The sequence below is a fragment of the Ylistrum balloti genome, unplaced genomic scaffold (genome assembly GCF_031769215.1).
Source record: "Ylistrum balloti isolate Yb309-2 unplaced genomic scaffold, AGI_CSIRO_Ybal_v1 Utg369928, whole genome shotgun sequence".
Classification (NCBI taxonomy): domain Eukaryota; kingdom Metazoa; phylum Mollusca; class Bivalvia; order Pectinida; family Pectinidae; genus Ylistrum; species Ylistrum balloti.
In genome coordinates this window covers 922,514-942,111 of record NW_026782042.1, presented here as the reverse complement: position 1 = coordinate 942,111, position 19,598 = coordinate 922,514, and the positions used below count along the sequence as shown (strand labels likewise).

The window sequence follows — 19,598 nt, the reverse complement described above, 5'->3', positions numbered from 1 at the left end:
CTTGTACAAATTTGTTCAGTTCTGTTCGTCAAAGGCTTGGCAACATGATATAAAATTCCGGAAGCGTTTCATTTTGTAATCTAGTGTTATAAGATCCTGTAGAATCAAATACTATGTACATGCTCTGAAAATTGTCGCCGTTATTTTGAGCGTTTTTCATTTCGTATCTCGTTCAAAAGCATCGCTGGTATATTACGATTTCTTTTTCCACAAAAAAATATTAATAAATTGTGAATTATTTCTTATTGTTTCCAAATGGTGTCTTGTTGGATCGGATGTTTTTACCTTGCTGAGTTTTAATTTACATACACCTCCGAACATCGGCTCAAGTAACACGAGTCACGTATTCTTATCTTAACAACACAGAAATGCCAGGAATTTCATTTTTACTATGTGATCTCAGTATATATAATGGTTTAAACCCGTTGCGGTGTTATCGATAATCAGGTAACTGTTACTAATGGACGGCTTCAGTAGGTAACTTAGCAAATTTGTCCGGAAGATATTTGCTTTTTCGTGTATTAAAAATGGATATAGATTATGTACGTTCATTTTTTATATGATCAATAAGAATTGCTTTAAAATAACAGTTAATACACATGGGAAATACAAACATAAAAAAGTAAACATGAAAATTAGCGGTTGCTTCACATTTTCATTTATATATTAAGATATTTTATTTTCATTTTGTTTGATCCATCATTTTTTCAGACTTTTTACTTTCATGAAGTATATAGGTATATATATATATATATATATATATATATATGATTAAATAATTTATAATTCAAATATATATATATATATATATATTATATTAAATAATTTATAATTCAAATCCAACTCTCTCGTGACCTTCGTTAATGTTATAAGATACCGTTAGTTGTTAGTACGAGTTATCTACCTTCCATTGTTGGGGATTTTGAAAATCTACCTCTTGTTTTAAATTTCCGATTTTCTTTTTAAAAAATCGAATGTAAAAGCTTCATTTGACATTATAAACCAAAACGACACTTGTTTATAAAGAAACGATTAATATTAGCATTGTTTTTCAAAGAATAAACGAAATCCTCCCCGCAGGAGTAAGGAATGTAATTGGAACAGCCAATGAAAATACCTTGATCGACATCTCAATGGGCCTCCAGCGGCTTGCGTAGGTATTCGGTATATTGGTCATTGTTTGAAGTCAACGGTCGGCAATCAACCTGTAATCAGTATCATGCGGAAGTAGGTAAGTGCTCAGGAAACACATGGACTTTTTTTCATACCCAAGCTTAAATTCAAATTATTGGATTACAAGTGGTTTTAACCCACAAATTCAACTTGTCAAACGTCGTTCGACAACTTTGCAGCGGCGACCAATATGTGGGATTAGAATTGGACCGGAGTTTTTAGACCTTCAGCCAACTTCAACATCCTACAGACATCAAGACAAGGAGTTTGCTTGTTTATTTTTGTGTTGGTATACATGTGAATTTAGAGTTCGTGAAAATGCTAGGATTTTCAAAGGTGTTGCTTGACCTGGATTTCCAACAGCTTTGTTTACGATTTTCACCTGTAGTTGTCGGCCATATTTGATTGGTAAAATCATGGCGGCGTTAGTGCATATCTCGCTCCCCGTAAACGCAGTCATGACGAGAATGTGACGGTTGTTCGGAAAATGCAGATAACTTTTTAATGTGTTATGAATATACACGTGGGCTCATTTCCTGTCTGCCACTAGTTATTTACAGCAGCAACAGTTCACATCAGCCTGAACTGAGTGCACATGCCATAGGCTTCCAATACACACATGTATGGTTACCTCCCCCGTTGGAAGGGTGAAAGAGGGTTGGGAGCGGATTAGGCTGGGAGCCACGGATGATATCGTTTGTTATGTAAGAGTATGTCAATGTAGTCCACGTTGCTTAGCATATTCAATCAATCCTCAAAATAATAATAATAAAACCTGGTCTCTTGTACAGTAGCCGCTGGTATGGGATATTTTTCTGATTGAAACAGCTGGAACAAATTATCATATCTACAAGATTTTTTTATTAAAAATATAAACAGAAAAGTTATTTCTTAGTAAACAAAAAATATGAGTCCATCTAAATACTGGATCTGTGTTATTAAGTAACGATAGCTTTACTGAAAAACAAAATGAAAAGAAAAACAATTTTTAGCTTTCCCTAGAGCTGTGGATTGAACCATGAGATGACACACACTCCATCATTTGAAAGAAAAATATAATTAAATTAAACAATCAAAACTTGCTTTTGCAGTTTGTGAATAGGGAGAGGAGTTTGATATTTTTGATAATATTGTTGACTACAGTATCTTTGCACTATGGAGGAGAGTTGTTTCAGACTTATGGTAGGCCAGAGGAGAAAACGAGCATGGAGGATATGATTCCCTGTTGAGTTGTTGTTTATGTGAAGTTTTATACTGATCACTAACATAAAGAGTTTGTTGTGATTTAGGGTCAACACTGAAAAGTTCATTTAATTACTAGTCAGCTATCTTTTTTGTACTACCTATACATACCTGTATATTTACCAATTCTTACACCCAGGCCCATTCACTGGTATACCAAGTGACACATGCACACTTGTAAAATCCATTGTTACATTGATTGTCCGAATAGACTGCGGTGAAATTTGTGTATAATTTTTAAGATTGAACTCTGAGAAGTAATTAAGTACTTGAGGGGATCAGGAAATTGTTAATGTTGTAGATTGAAATCAATTTGCATCTAAGCAGTGTTATCTTCCTGCGATATATCAAATTACAAAATTTTGGAGAAAAGAGAGTCTGTACTGAATACATGAACTGGAAACCCAACATATTTTTTGTTTTGGCCTAGTGATTACTAACCATATAAGGGTTTATCCTTAATAGTGTATACCATCACGATGAGCTATCTTTCTTGATACAGATTGTAATCCCAATGATGTCTCGCCACCAGTATGGTACAGTAATCACTGACCATCATACATTTTCCAGTTATTAGAGTGGGGCACCATTGTCATGATTGTGGAGTAAATGTCTCCCACTAGTCAGTCTGTCTGATCGTAACTGGCAGCTTGTACATATGACCACACACAAATCAGGTTTGGTGGTAAATCTATTGGCTACAAACTATTTACAAATGTGCATCATGCTGTTGCCAAGAAATGCTGAGGTTGTGTTTAATGTACCAATCATTCCTACACTAAACAGTCTTGTGCATGATTAGTTAGGAAGTTCTGTTCTGTAAACTTTTGAGATAGGAAGACGTCAATAAAGACTAAGGAAGTCTTCAAGATCTTGAAGTTTTCTCCTATGAAATGCCTGTTGGTTGTAAGTGCATATCAGCTGCCACAACAGTTGTTATCAAGGGTATAGACATGTTAAGTAAGTACCTCAGAATTTTCAGAATTTCAATCATTGAAAGATTTATAATTGATTCTGTGTTGTTAATGTAAGTGTGGAATGTCATTTTCAAATATTTGTCTGAAACAACAGTTTAGACCAGTCTCAGTTTTATGTATCAATATTAGTGACAGATTTCTTAATTGGACAGTTTTTCCTTTTATGATCTATTTCGGATCCATATTATTGATTCTTAAAATTATGTGTTATCTCACAGATGTAGAAGAATATCAATATTTAGAATAACAGATGTTAAGAAAATTCGTGCTTGCATCACAAATTTGTTTTATGTATAGGTAGTTGTTGATGGTATTTTCTTGTCTTTAGATGGCACATCCTAGTCTGTTGCTTATCAAATGTTCATAACAGAATCCTTGTAAAGTACCAGTAGATTATGTAAGAGAATTATAGGAAGAGGAAGTGAGGTTTACTGATTACAAACACATTTTTATAGCTTCATGTTAAGTTATGTGTAATGCTTGGGGGCTCTGCAGTATATTTAGATTTCCATTAGAATACTGTGCTCCAGAAACATTAAAAAGATATACACTACATATAAAGTTCTGAGTCAAAATATCATTGATTCTGTTGCTGCCTTGAGCAATTTAAACATATTCTGTTGGTGCATTTCAATTCTGGTTTGATCTGTTTTGCCATGTTTGTAGAGTCAACTGAAGTATTGACCATGACAATATTTATTGAAACTGTTTCTAACCATGAAACGCAGACTTTCTGTTCTGTATTTGTTGTCCTCAAGAGCTACATATGGATGTTTCACGCAATGTGTTTGTGAGAAAATGTGTACTTGTCGGTGGACTGTGTAGTTGGTAGAGTTTACTTCAGTGTTGTAGAGTCGCACACAGAGATCAATGAATCAGAAAACAGTGTCCTGACAGGTTTTTACTGTGATGTTTTAGCACTGACTTGTTATATTATTAATGATCACAGTGATAAATTTGTAGTGTAAACTTGTGTATCTAGATTACAGAATCAGATCCAGGCAGATCGACAGTGTCTAGCAGGATCACATTGATTCTGTGTAGAGGTTATATAAATTGTTTGATGTATACAATTTTCCATTCTCTACCTAGCGTCTGTGTTTTACTGTATATAGTTTCTCTTATTTACCTAGGTTCACATGGATTTCATGGAATGGTTTGATTTGTTAGCAATAGCTATATCAGGAGTGGATAGTTGGTATTAAACAAATTAATTGATCAGGCATATGTCTGGTTGGGATAAAATCTTGGTCTGAAATTTTAGTTGATGTAATTCAATTCAGAACAGAGTTTTAAAATAACCTAACTCGTGTAGCTTTCCTCCTCTGTGATAAAACTGTTGTCACAACTAACTCCTATAGTCTGTCCATAGCTCCTTGATAACATCCCTGTCACAAACATTACTCCTGTAGACTGCTTACTCCCCATCACAATCATCACTTCCGCCCCATCTGTTAAATACCTTGTCACAAACATCAGTGTAAAAGTCTGCTGCCTTAGCTCCTTGATAAAATTCCTGTCACAAACATCACTCCAGTAGTTTGCACCTCCCTATCACAAACGTCATTTCTGTAGCATGCCTTCTGTCTGATAAAACCCCTGTCACAATCATCATTCCTGTTGCCTGCCTCTCCCTATCACAAACATCATTCCTGAACCCTGGCCCCCTTTCTGATAAAACCCCTGTCACAATAATCATTCTTGTACCCCCCCCCCCCCCTTCGCAGTCACAAACATCACTCCAGTAGCCTGTCCTTCCTCCTGGTAAAATCCTAAACACAATTGCATCACCCCTGTAGAATAAAAGTTACTTATAATGTGTTAGGAAATGTCCCCAGCTCACTGTTAAAACTAATCACAAACAGCAGTCCTGTAGTCTGCCCCCCTCAGTCTCAGTCTGTACCTCTGTTTCAGTAATGTTATAGTTGTCAGTAGCTAATTTATACTATCTACTTAGGGCAAATGCAGTCATATAATTACTTGCTTGAAGACAGGATCAAACAATGACAGTTTAGTGGTAAAAAAATCCAGGTGTACACAATTAAGTCCTTGTGACTGTATTTCATGTTGTACCTGGCAGCAATGTCATTGTGTGATGGTGTATTGTTGTTTTTGGGGACAGCTCAGGGTATAATGTGACTTACTCTGTCTGTCATCCCCAAGTGGACCAGATCATATCCTGCAGTGTTGTCTTTTAATGTTTTGTGGTTGATGTTTTCCCACCTGGCTATGTGTACCTCAAACGATAAGAACTTGATGATTATCATGACTTAAATATCTGTGCTAGGTTTAATGGATTCACTATTGTGTAAAGTTATAAATAACATGAGGTATATTTGTCTGTAGCATAATGCTATAAAGAAATTTTCCTTTTTTATAAGTTAAAAGCTGTATACTGTAGCACCAAGGGTTTATACCTGGGAAAGTATACCATTTCTTACCTGTCATCACAGGTAGCTATGTCCTGAACAGGTAAATTTGAATCCACACGATGACTCATTCCTGTGTATATGATTGTCAGATTTTGGCTGTTAATTCAAATATTCCTTGGTTTTCATTTGCTGATTATTTGTGTGTGCGAGTGTCGGAATATTTTAAAAGAGGGTTTTTTTTAAAGTGTAATGTTTCGTGCAATACTTTTTGACATGTATATTGTACATACTCTCTGTTTGGAATTGTGATAACAAGTTTCACTGGAGCATTTTTGATCATTTGTCTTTACTGACAGATTGAAGAATACCTGCATGATGTTTTCCCATTGTCTGAAAAAACTGAACTTTTTCAAAAATAAAAAGTGTGATTTTTGATCATTTGCATGTCCAAAATGCTAGATTCTTCAAGGATATGGGATTATGTGTATTTGTGGGGCACCTGCATGGGCTTGTTGCTGGATAAATAGAGTATTTACGGTTTACATGTGATACATGTTCAGTAAGAGGTTATCCTGACAAATGTCAGTGTTGTGATTTATTGCTGTGTGTAAAGCATGGAGATGTGAAGGCAGCCAAGTGGTTATACCGACTTCATTCATATAATACACCAAATGTGATTATGGTAGTGTGTCAGTGATGTTAATATCAGACTTGGAACAGTCAGTGTACATGGACGAGGCCATGATTCATATATATGTATAGACTGAATTAGCCTGGGAGAATTATTTGTGAAAAAGAAATGGGATTATACTACATAGTAAAATCTTACAATAAACACACACAAATTCTCACCTGTGTCACCGAGTACACTATAACCATGATCAAGGCAATTGTCACTCTTGATTCAGAGAACCAGTAATATTGGATTTAGTACTGTAAGTTCATCCAGGCAGTGGGAGCAGTAGTCATTGATACTTTTTGACAGTTTCAGGTTAAGCTTCTCTCTAATCAAAATGTTATTTAATTTGGGGTTCCCTATTTCCAGTTCAGTAGAACAGTTTTCACACATTTATAGAAAACTGAAATCTGAGTTCCAATATATTGTAAAATCATAAATTGTCATGTAGGATTTATTTTCGTTGGTTTGATGGTAACTCTCAATCCTCAGAATCCACAAGCTAAGTATATATATCAAGCTTTGTTTATCCACCGTGTCAAGTTTCCATGTAATAATCATTTTTTGATAAACCATGAAAATTGAACACCCTAAAATATATAATTTTACAGAAATGCATTTTAAAATGCTTACAAAGAGATAATATAAGAATAGAATAGACTTGTAAATGGTTCAAAATGAATTTCCTACATAAACATGTCCAGTAAATCCATTTTGAAAATACTCAGAGAAAGAGCTGTATTTTGCACCTGTCACATTTCACATACAAGTCATGTGCTTTACAAAGGTTTTTGCAAAGTCACCAGGTAGTCATTGTGAAACCTGAAGTTTCATGTCAGAATTATGTAGCCACAAGTCTCCATCAACCCACAAAGTACTGTTTAATATTTGACTGTGTTTGATGTGGCTCAATCAAGTTCCATTATCATCATTCAAGCACAGCCTTTGCTTAAATAAACTGTTTATGAAGTTTTGCTGATATTTTTCTGGTGTTTTTTGAACACTTTCATTGTTAGCTTTTAAAGCGGATCCCACTTTCATCATATGCCCAGGTCTGTCTATCCTGTATGAAATTTCAGTTAAGGTCAGGAGATCTCATCTTATAATACGTAATATGACCAAATGACTTACACATGGTTTATGATGTATATTGGTGCATTTGTTTCAGGAGTCAAATTGTCTGTAGTATTTTTGTAATTATTCAGGTGTCAGTACTTAATATATCCTAACATAGGTCTGAGTAGTAATTTCACGTTTATTCTCACTATGACTGCAGCCATCAGGCCATTTTGACGGTATGTTTGAAATGGGTAGGGTGAGGTACATCATGATGCGATGATCTTCGTAAATTGATAGAAAATATTATGTGAACTGAGTTGTATCGTGTCGATTTCATTTCATATACATCTGAATCACAAGAGAATGTAATGTTTTAGTTACTATAATTAGATGTACAAGTCACAAGACCTTGAAATCTTCACAGATAATATCATCGTGCAGGAATTTGACCCAATGTTAACACATTTTGGAATGTAACTCCATATCTTAGACATTGGAGAATTTAACTGATATCTAGTGATCAAGCTTTAGGATTCTGCAAGCACTTGTACAGATGCACAATCATGCTGCAGGCTGAGGCAGTAAGATTCGATCATGAATTTTGTGTCTTAGTCAACAGGAATTGGAGAAGAAAAGGCTTAGAAATTAACATGTGTCTAAATGTCTGTTATCAAGGCCTGACATTGCCATTCTATCACATGTATAGACCCAACTGTTCAGTGTTACAGATTTAGACCTGACTGTGTCCAGTGTCACAGATCTATAGACCAGACTGTGTCACGTGTCATAGATTTATAGACCTGATTGTCCAGTGTCACAGATCTATAGACCTAACTGTGTCCAGTGTCACAGATCTATAGACCTGACTGTGTCCAGTGTCACAGATCTATAGACCAGACTGGCCAGTGTCACAGATCTATAGACCTGACAGTTGCCACTGTCACAGATCTATAGACCTGACAGCTGCCACTGTCACAGATCTATAGACCTGACTGTCCAGTGTTACAGATCTATAGACCTGACTGTCCAGTGTCACAGTTCTATAGACCTGACAGTTGCCACTGTCACAGATCTATAGACCTGACAGTTGCCACTGTCACAGATCTATAGACCTGACTGTGTCCAGTGTCACAGATCTATAGACCTGACTGTGTCCAGTGTCACAGATCTATAGACCTGACTGTCCAGTGTTACAGATCTATAGACCTGACTGTGTCTAGTGTCACAGATCTATAGACCTGACTGTCCAGTGTTACAGATCTATAGACCTGACTGTGTCCAGTGTCACAGATCTATAGACCTGACTGTCCAGTGTTACAGATCTATAGACCTGACTGTGTCCAGTGTCACAGATCTATAGACCTGACTGTGTCCAGTGTCACAGATCTATAGACCTGACTGTGTCCAGTGTCACAGATCAATAGACCTGACTGTCCAGTGTTACAGATCTATAGACCTGACTGTGTCCAGTGTCAAAGATTTATAGACCTGACTGTCCAGTGTCACAGATCTATAGACCTGACTGTGTCCAGTGTTACAGATCTATAGACCTGACTGTCCAGTGTTACAGATCTATAGACCTGACTGCGTCCAGTGTCACAGATCTATAGACCCAACTGTTCAGTGTTACAGATCTATAGACCTGACTGTGTCCAGTGTCACAGATCTATAGACCTGACTGTGTCCAGTGTCACAGATCTATAGACCTGACTGTGTCCAGTGTCACAGATCTATAGACCTAACTGTGTCCAGTGTCACAGATCTATAGACCTGACTGTGTCCAGTGTCACAGATCTATAGACCTAACTGTGTCCATTGTTACAGATCTATAGACCTGACTGTCCAGTGTCACAGTTCTATAGACCTGACAGTTGCCACTGTCACAGATCTATAGACCTGACGTTGTCCAGTGTCACAGTTCTATGCCTTGCTGTCTAGTGTTTTTTGTCAATTCACACCTGATTCTCTAGTATATCTGCCCGTTGTCACAGCATGACCAGGCACACGTCAAAGGTTCAGCTTGTCAGTACTCTTGCAAGTGTCCAGTGTCACTCAGAGTAACATTCACTGCATACATGCATGATCAGTGACTGATAAAACCAATGTACAATGGTCAAAGAAATGCGTGGTCAGTTGACCATATAAAGCTTTTTATGACCGAGCACACCTAGTATCTCCTGACTCATCAGACTTGTATTGATGACCAAATGCATGGAGACAATGGGTGTTGACATCTTGACCAACTGCTCGCTATTGATCATAAATGGATCAATGAAACATCATAAACAGATTAACTCTAGTTTTTCACGGTATGAAATATTAATGTACCTGATGTAGGGTAGAGAAGTATTGATATGTCATCCTTACAACTTGAGACAGTTCAATCACAGCAAACATCAGGTGGTCTATTGATAATAACCAGGTATAGTGGTTGTATTGGGTAAGCTGATAAAGACCAGGAAAAGCTTGAAAAGATATTGTGGGGTTTTCAGAAATCAAAAATTCATTTTGAATATATACTAAAACAAAATCAAAAATCTTTGATAGGTTTTAGATATTGTACCAAAGGTTAAGTAATTATAATTTGATGTTCTGAATTTTGTTATAACAGAGCCAGGAAATTAGAGTCAAGTCTTCATTCAAAAGAATTCTTGACTGATATGTTAGATAAATGGATTAGCATATATTTTGTAGAAAGTATGTTTATATGTCGCATCAAACTAACAGTACTTAAATCTCCATTAAGTCTGATGCTTTTAGGCCCTATTGATGGTGCTCACTGATGTGACTGGTGCATGTTAAACCTGTGAATTATATTGGTTAGGAACTCTGGTGTTCCTATAATCTATAATCAATAATAATTGCCTATCATACAGGAAAGGTTGTTGGGTGTATAGAACTGAAACTGTCATTGTGATTTAAATCAATATTCAATGTATGTCATACCCAGATTTAAAAAAACTTTAGTATTGGTCAGCATATGCTGCCCATGTGATAAAGAATTCAAATTTGGTCTGTAAAATTAATCTGTGATGAAATTAATTTAACATCTGTTGGAAAATTGTGTACATGGTATTGTACTTTTTCTATTGATATGGTCTAGTTAAAGACTTTTCAAGTTTGATAATTAGAAGGTGGATGTTCTTATAAAAGCCTTTTAAAAAAAATTTTTGCTATCGTAATTTAAGGCTCTAAAAATTACTTGTAGTGTAAAGTAATTGAAGTCATTGTTCCACTTCAATGTAGACAAAAGATATGATTTGTTTTATACAGACTTATCACTGTCTCACTTAGCTTCTGCCCACTCCGAGATGGACAGTGTTGATGTATAGGTGGGGTTGTCCAGGTGGTGATTAACAGGTGTAAATGACACAGGTATCCTTATCTATTACAGGTGACAGTAGGAAGTGACCAGAAACTGTTGGTGATTGACCATTGATGGACCAGAGATGCCTTCAGGTCATTCTGACCAGGACAGCTACATAATACAACAATCCCCATACCGCTCTTCTGCTAACCAGTCTTACAATGGTAACGAATCTGCGGCCAGCATTCTGAAGACAGTCAAGGCACAGGTACGCATACCTGCAATCACTCATTCATGACCAGCCACGCCCCTACACACACGTATACTGCACAGTACACGTAGTATACTTCAATATATATGACATTAGTGAGTATGATGTCTGATTATGAGTTGTGTAGTGGGACATTATGGCAAGTGGTTGGGCCTACTTGTTTACAATGTACCTAGATACTTGTCTCACCTCAATCTTGTTATCAGGGAGATATTTCAGATCAGATATTACTTGAAGGACGAGTAAGGTGAAACACGAACAAGTATACTGGAAGTAGAAGTGTAAATAAATTTACATTGTAATGTGCAAGGTTTCCTTGCTTGGCTGGACAAGTCATATTACCAGGGATTCCATTTTCTATGGAATAAGTGGAATTATTTTCTTAGTTTAATTCACAAACATTTAATCCACCTTCAAGCTGTTTTTTAACCCTGATCTTTTGACTATTTCATTAAACTAATTTATAAGTCCTTTATTGAAGGAATTAGGTATTAATTTTACAAAGTTTAAAAGTATCCTGAGAAAAACATGATTGAATACCAAAGTTGTTTCATGACTTTTATTAAATACAAGTCCAGCTATGTACAATGTCGTGTCAGAAGATTTTGATACTTAATGAAGCTAACAAAGGAAAATACTGTCCAGTATGGAGCTCCATTAAACTCAGCTATACATACACATAAATTTTACATTATTTTCATTGCAGAGCAGGGTCTAGTTGTCAAAAGAAAGACTGAAAATTCTTATACATAATGGTGGTACAAGTTTGAAATTCTTTGAGGTATACATAATGGTGGTACAAGTTTGAAATTCTTTGAGGTATACATAATGGTGGTGTAAGTTTGACAGTAATTATAAAACTTAGATAGATAAGGTATTGGTATTACTGCTCACTAGTAATTTGGACTGAGAAAGGTACGTCAAATTCAGTTATTTAATGGCATATAAATTTCTGTTCTGTGAACAATATACCTCAGCTCTATTGATCCAATTTGGGTGCAGGGACTAAGTTATGCTGTTGTATACTGACTAGTTTCAATAGGTTTGGCATGACTTGATTAAAGTTTCAATTCTAAATAAGATAATACTGATTTCTATGTTTAGAGGATGTTTCAATTTAAATTTCGTAATAACTCTGATTTGAAGATTTAAATACTATAATGTCAAAGGACTAGAATACATTACTGCTGCTTCAATGTGTGTCGCTGCTTCAAAGTGTGTCTGTAAGCTGGCATGGTGAGTCTATACATACACACAAGTTTTGTAAATTTTCGTGATATTGACCATAAATCTAAAGTTTATTCCTTAGTTGTGAAAATTTTCAGAAACCAAAACGAAGATATTAAAAAAAAAAGTTTCTGCTAACAAAACTTGATAGTAGTGTTCCATACAGGTGTTAAGCTGCTGTATGTTACTAAAGGTCTGGCCACAGGCCTACAATATCTTATCCTGTCTACTGGAATTTATGTGGGTTGTTGTGAATGGGGTAATTCCTGAGGAATGTCGTAATGGTCTTTCTGTTCACTAAAGATCAATAATATGAGACCAACTTAACCAGTAGTATTTCATTATGCCTGTTGCTTTGATGGTTTTAAAGTTTTTTAAACTCGATCTGCTGATATCCTGGACATCCCAACCTTTAAAACAGATAAAATATGAGACTTGAGAATTAAGCCTTTCACGAACATTTATTTTATAAACTTTTCACAGTTTTATAATTATTGATACTAGAAATTAATTTGTATAAATTGTGAAAGAAATAGACCTTTTGTGTGTTTATTTGTAACGATGTGTGTGTTTGAAATTTGTGCAGAGCATCCTCTGGAAGTGCATGTATACTAGGGAAATAGCCTTGAGTGAATGCAGGTTTAGTTATGACAATGCTAGAATAATGTTGTACACATCACTTGCCAGTATTGAAGCGCATTCCAAGGCTGTCTACAGTTTATAATCCGTAGTGTATTAGGAATAGTCTACCTGATGGTAGATTATTATTATGACTGTCACAAAAACATGAACGTATGATCCACGGTTGGACAAACACAGGGTCACAGTGTTGTTTTCAGGGATTTTGTTGAAGTCTTGTTAAACCAGTTCTATACAAAATGTTCTGGATGACTGAACTAAAGTGTATATTCAGTATACCTTGCTACCAATCCACATGACTTTTGTGTATCAAAGTTTATTTTCAATCAACATATTTGCCAGGATATAAACAATGATAATGGAAGTTGAGTATAGACATTCCCTTAAGCCTGGTATGTGTGTAATGAATGAATTGCACTCCCACCTTACATACCATCATTAGATATATCCGCTGTCTATCTCACCTGTATGTGTGTGTTAGTCATTTACCTGTAGTTTTTACCTGTCCATATAGTGGTCTGTGTGTGTGTGTGAGATCTCAGAATTGATGCCTTGGATTATTTAATTTACAGGAAATTTTGTGTGATTCTAATATGGATGTACTTTCATAATGATGTAGTGTGGTTTTTTTTTATTCATTCAAAAGGAAGCCCAGTTTGAAAGATTAACAAAAAAGTTAGAAGAGGAACGAGAGATTTTGGCACGACAGCACGACCAGGTAAGTCAACAAAGGACTACAGATGTGTCCTACTATCATGTAAGGTCAGTTTTTAGATGGGCCCAGTACTGGACAATGATCAGGCAATCAATAGCACACACTCTAAGTATCAGATGGACCATACCTGAACTGACACCTGAAATGGTTATAGATAGTAAAACCAAAGTAAAAATGTGAGACAGGTGACTGGAGCTTGAACAGTAGCATATTACTCAAACCAACAGGATTCACTAGGGAATCATAGCTGTAATAATCTTATATACAGGAAATAATCATCTTATGTACAGGAAATTGTTCACAATTCACATTCAGGAAATTATCACATGAAATCTATCTCAGATTCAACAGGGACCTTTTATAAGTGTTGGCCCTAAGTGTACTTTAGAGTAAGGGTAAATTGGTACAGTACACACCTGTAAAGATTACAAAATAGGATGGTGATATTTCACAAAGGACAACAAAATATACCTTATAACAAAAATAAGATTTAACACAAGTGCATGTTGTAATGTTTTATTTGTGGAAAAAAACTGAGAGGGTTATTACCGAGTTCTTATAGGCATCATATTATAGGTAGCATGGCTTGTATTTAAAACAATATTTTCCACACAATCATATCATGGCAATATTCCAGTGAAATAAATACAGAATTATGTTAGTGATAGAAAATCAGGCAAGGATAAGCTGAAACAATGTTTTGTTTAAAAAAAAATGAAGTATTAGAAAACAAAGTGGTTATAAATCTTTGAAGACAAGGAAAACAGACACTGGCAGAACATTAGTGTACAGGTATAAAAGGTTTGTGGACCAGACAAAGGCTGGTGTACTTGTGTGAGGGATTAGGTGATGTTATGTTCTGTGTATGTATAGCCGGATATCTACAGGTGTAAAGTATGATGGTACATAAATACACCCCCAGACACCTTTGAGTCAGTGGTAAAACCCAAACACACATATCACTCGGTGTCACTTCAGATCTATACACAAAGTCTAAAACTACTACTGTATCCAGAACATAATTTCTGTTATCTGATAGTCCAGAAAGATTCAGAACTTGTCTAATCCAGAACCTTGCCATTTCAAAACCTCACCATTCCAAAATCACTTCAAAACCTTACTTATCTCTCCAGTCTTACCCAGAGCCTTTTCAAAGACACTGTAATCTGATCAGTCCAAAAATAGAATCGGATGGTTCTACTTAGATTACAATGATATCAGTTATTCACTTTGATAAAGTTGTTTTTTATATTAAAACGTACCAAAGAGAAAACAGTATTAGTGGCTATTATCTTCATTCATTTAACAATAAGACATCAGAAATGTCTGACAAATTGCCAGTAAAGGGTCAGTTAACAAATTGCTACAAAAAGGAATATTAAGTTCCCAGCTTATAGCTTAAAAATCAAGTCATATGACACTTGACATTTGATGGAGAAGATATAAAAGTATATAAGTTGTTTAGAGTGATAGGAACAGAGTAGTAGCTATCATTACTACAATTTACTGTATACCATGGTAAGTAAATCCTGATCTACCTACTTACCTTGTATAACGAGATACTGACCATTTTACATTATTACATAACACCACCAGAGTACTTTAGTCCTGGTGATTGTACTTGACTGTAGACATACAAGTATTTATCATTGTTAGTATGTTTATCCTAAAGTAAGCCCATACTTGTTAGTATACTGTGATACAACTACATTAAGGTAGAAAAGTTAATTCATTGTCTTGTATATAGACTAGACTTGGATCAGAAATCATGTGTTTTACTTGCTGGGCTTTCTTATTGCATACCACATATTGACTCCCATTTGCTTTAAAGAAGATAAAACTTAGAATGCATATTAGAGAATTTTTGTAAACATCTCTGACATTTAAAATCAGAAAATTTTGATATTATCAGCCATAAGCTCATATCTGGAGTCTTATTCCATCATTAGCATCCTTAACACACTGCCATATTAGGAGGTTAATTACAGGTAATTATTGGTCATCAACACTGCAGGCCTCTGATTTCACACCTACACTGACAAGGTAGCACAATCTGTTCCCTACCTACAATTAAGACACTGTCCTAATAATCAGTTCCTTCTGACCAATCACTGGACTTGGGAGAATTACAATACAAGGTGCTTGTGAACTATCACATGTTGTAAGTGTTAACATTTCAGGATGTTATGTAACTTTTTTTAACAGGTTCCACTCTAATTATAAGAGAGGCTGTACTTTAAGATTTGTTTGTGTACCAAACGTATCGGTGTTTCAGTGTGACACATATCCCCTGTATTCTAATCAACCAGATAAACATTGAGACTGGCATTCCATACAGTGTAACAAAAGTTGTGTAAGAGCTTGGCAGAGCTTCCTATTTCTGTTTACTGTAGCGTGGGAAAATCACCTTACAACATTCTGATTATAATTGTATTTGTGGAAATATCTATATGTCTGTTTCCACTGTTTGGGTCATCAACATCAGCATCGACCAAGCCATAATGGTTTTGTCTGTTGCCTGCTATCTATAGTGTTAGTTTTCATTTGAGAATGTGATTCTTTTTTCAGCTTGTGCATGTGAATGTGTTCAATAGTCAACTGAATGCTGTGCTAATATTGTATCTCACATGTCCATTAGCATGTTCAGTAGAGATAAAGTTAGTGTCACATCATAAAGCATGTACAACACCATCTATAGGACATCATGGAATTGATGATATTGTTTCTGCTGGGAATGACCTCTGTGACCATTTAGATGTATTCATATCCAAGCTGTGTCCTTATTATACACTCTTAGTTCAGACGTGTGAAATTCTGTTTAAGAATTTATCAAAATTTCAGTAATGGTATATGTAAGACATCTTCACCTGCAGTATAATACTACTGTTAGCACATTAGAGTGTCAGGTGAGGTGTAATAAATATACATCCTGGTGGCTTTTATGTAATAGCATAATTGTACCTTAGATTACACTCCGGAAGTGTGATGTCTTAGTACTGGTTTACAGGTGTATAAATATGAGTACAAAGGCAGTGATGACTATTGCAGATACAATAACTTAACTGTATGACCAGTTTATGTAGTAAGTTATCAAATTTGATGGATTGGTCAGTAGATAAGAATTAGCCCAAGTAAGGTTACTCATGTACAAGTCTAAAGTAGGAAGTAATCAGTCCCCGGTTGTGATGAGGTCTCTGCCAGCAGGTTGAACTGAATGTGATAGCAAAACTCATTGGAGAAAAACTCATTTCACTTGAAGATTTAAAAACCTTTGGGTTTGGGTTTCTTTCTACATCATTGATTATTTGATAAATTTAATGTTAAGACTGTTCTTGAATCTATGAAATGATAAATGACAGTCCAAATAATGGTGTCACTTGTGTCAATTTACAAGAAATAATCGTTAGTGTTGTGGCATCCACCTGTGAGTCACTGACATCCTGATACTAGGCCAGGTTACAATCATCATTATGTTCATTTAAAAGAAACGATTTTCAGAAATGTGTGGTATGAAATTTCAGAAGACAGCCTATGTGTAATAGAGTTATTCAAGGTGTGCTGGGTTTCCTGTGGGTTATCTTTCCTTAAATAAATGATTACTGATAGGATAGATAAATTTCAGGTATATCACAGGAGATTTAAATGTTGACTTGTAGGTCTGTTGATTTAACCTACTTCTGTCAAGATAATACACACCAACATCATTTTGAGTCACAACATTTTGTTGATGACATGTATGATAACATCAAACGTAGAAAAAATAAAGCGGGTAAACTTCCAAAGCTTGAATTTACAAAACTGATATCAGGTTAGATATCAAATTATCCAAGTTGTGAAATACTTAGTCAAGGTCATGAAATGTTTTCCACAGATGTTTTTCTTGCTCATTTTAGATAATTATAACATTAGAGACTAATTCTATTGACCTGGTGCGGGTTTAATAACGCTCAAATATTGGAATTGGAAGATTGTTAGAAGGTTAATAGGCCAACAAATTCAAAAAACGTCACCAATTAAATTTAAGGATAATTTAAGGATATGCTCCACCAAACAAAGATGATTATGTAAAAAGTCTCATAGTTTGGGTTACTATAATTGCTTCTTCCAACACTAATTTGATTCAGAGTAAACTGGTTGTGACAAAGAATGCTTCTTACTAGGTCACAGGCTGTTTCTCCATCAAAAACCCTCTGAGAACCAATACATAGCTGTGGCATGTAAAAGATGGATTGTACATTACATAAGCGAAGCATTCCTGGAAGAAAAGTTTGTATGTGAACCATTACTGCTGGTAATTCCAAACTCATTGAGCAACGGAAAAGAAGTCATGAAAATCTGCTGAAACTATTAATTCTTGTGATTAATAAAAATGTTTTAAATCAAAGTTAAAGGTTTAAAGATGTGATGTATATGAAGCAGAAACAGGCGAGAAAGTCATTAACAGTTCTTTGTAAACGTCATTCCCATGGTTGTATGTAACAGCTTAGATGATATCAGAATCTTCCCACCAGAAAATCATTTATTGACACCTTTGTATCAGTGAGGCAGATTTTACATCACGGACTCGAAACACATGCATGTTACACATTAAATCTGGGCATAGCACCTTTTAAATCTTCCTGGTAATCAGTGTAAAAGACTTGGGTTGAATATTTGAGCTCTAGGGTAATTTTCTGGGTGTTTGAATGGAATGTGTAACTAATGAGTTGCTAAATGACGACCTCCTATCCACCCTGTTACAGCCAGGTTCCCACCACTAACCACCTCCATCTGTTATCCTAACATCAATACATAACTGCACATTGTTGTGTTTTGTTAAACAGCTGTTGTAAAGTGTGGAATATTCTGTTCCACTCAGTCTGAGCAGGAATTAGTTTAGAGTGATAATTGAGCTAGACCTTCTGTTTAACCTCAGTGATAATTGTATCACCGATAGACTGGATGTCAGAATTCTTTCTCCCTCATCTCCCATCATTCCTTCATCTGATCTTCATATCCTCTTAAAGTTTTCTGATACATCTTTATCCCTATCCTGTACTTCCTACATATTTTTTAAGTCATCATCTGCGCTTCTACACCAACTACTTCATCCATTGTTCTGTTGCTGTGACAGAAATCTAAAAATTATAAAGGTCACATGTTGAAATTGAAATTCTTGTTGTACGTAATCCAGATTTATCCGTTATTTCTCACACTCGCAACTTCACTTTGTAAGTAAGAATCACAGAGATCTCACCATGATCTATCAACAATTTTATGTGGAAATCAAGGATTATTTTATGTTTCCTGGTCCCATTTGCATAATACAAGTTAAAATTTCCCAACTGATTTTGTTTTTAAGCTTACGTGGATACAAAAAAATTTCAAATGATTCATGATCAATATAAATACAAAAATATAAGACTTTTACGCTCATTTACAAGTTTACCATTTTGATTTAATCTTGACTTGGTTAGCTGATAAAAAAGCAGAAAGGTGAAAAATTAGAAATAACTGAAAAATCTTTTTTTGCATTTATCATTATTATCTGAATTTGACTTAAGTTTAAAAAAAAAAAGCTCTGACAGGCAATGGATAATTAAGATACATGTATAAGATATTGAAATAAGATGGTTTGAGAAAAAACATTCCAAAATCAAACTAGATGCTGTAAGAAAACATGAACTTTACAATTGCGAAACAAGTTATGTCAGCTTATACTAATCACTCTTGTTGGCCGGGATGTAAGCACGCAAGGGGTCTTATTGTGGGAGGAAACAGGAGTACTCGGGGAAAACCCATGTGTTCGGGCAGGTGACCCCTTACCTTTTCACGTCCTATCCGGGAATTGAACCCCAGTCGGCTAGGTGAAAGGCAAGGGCGTTACCGCTGCGCCACCCGACAATGTTGTAAGATGTGTGATGGCATGTATAGTATATAGAATTTCCCTTTGCATGGCTG

At 35.5% G+C, this 19,598-nt stretch overlaps 1 protein-coding gene across 4 annotated transcripts in view; it reads left to right on the top strand.

Moving 5' to 3' along the window:
* The first annotated feature begins 1,149 nt into the window (after positions 1-1,149).
* The window catches only part of LOC132547026 (catenin delta-1-like), a 67,686-nt gene continuing 49,237 nt past the window's right edge, over positions 1,150-19,598 (top strand). For 3 of the 4 annotated variants that reach the window (XM_060210771.1, XM_060210770.1, XM_060210769.1), the window contains exons 1-2: positions 13,223-13,335; positions 13,590-13,661. Coding sequence is in view for 1 of the 4 variants with exons in the window: in XM_060210773.1 (XP_060066756.1) it covers positions 10,949-11,074; positions 13,590-13,661 (198 nt within the window). In the remaining 3 variants the exon portion in view is untranslated. Of the gene's footprint in view, positions 1,232-10,893; positions 11,075-13,222; positions 13,336-13,589; positions 13,662-19,598 lie in introns of those variants that run through there. The other variant, XM_060210773.1, reaches the window with a different exon arrangement.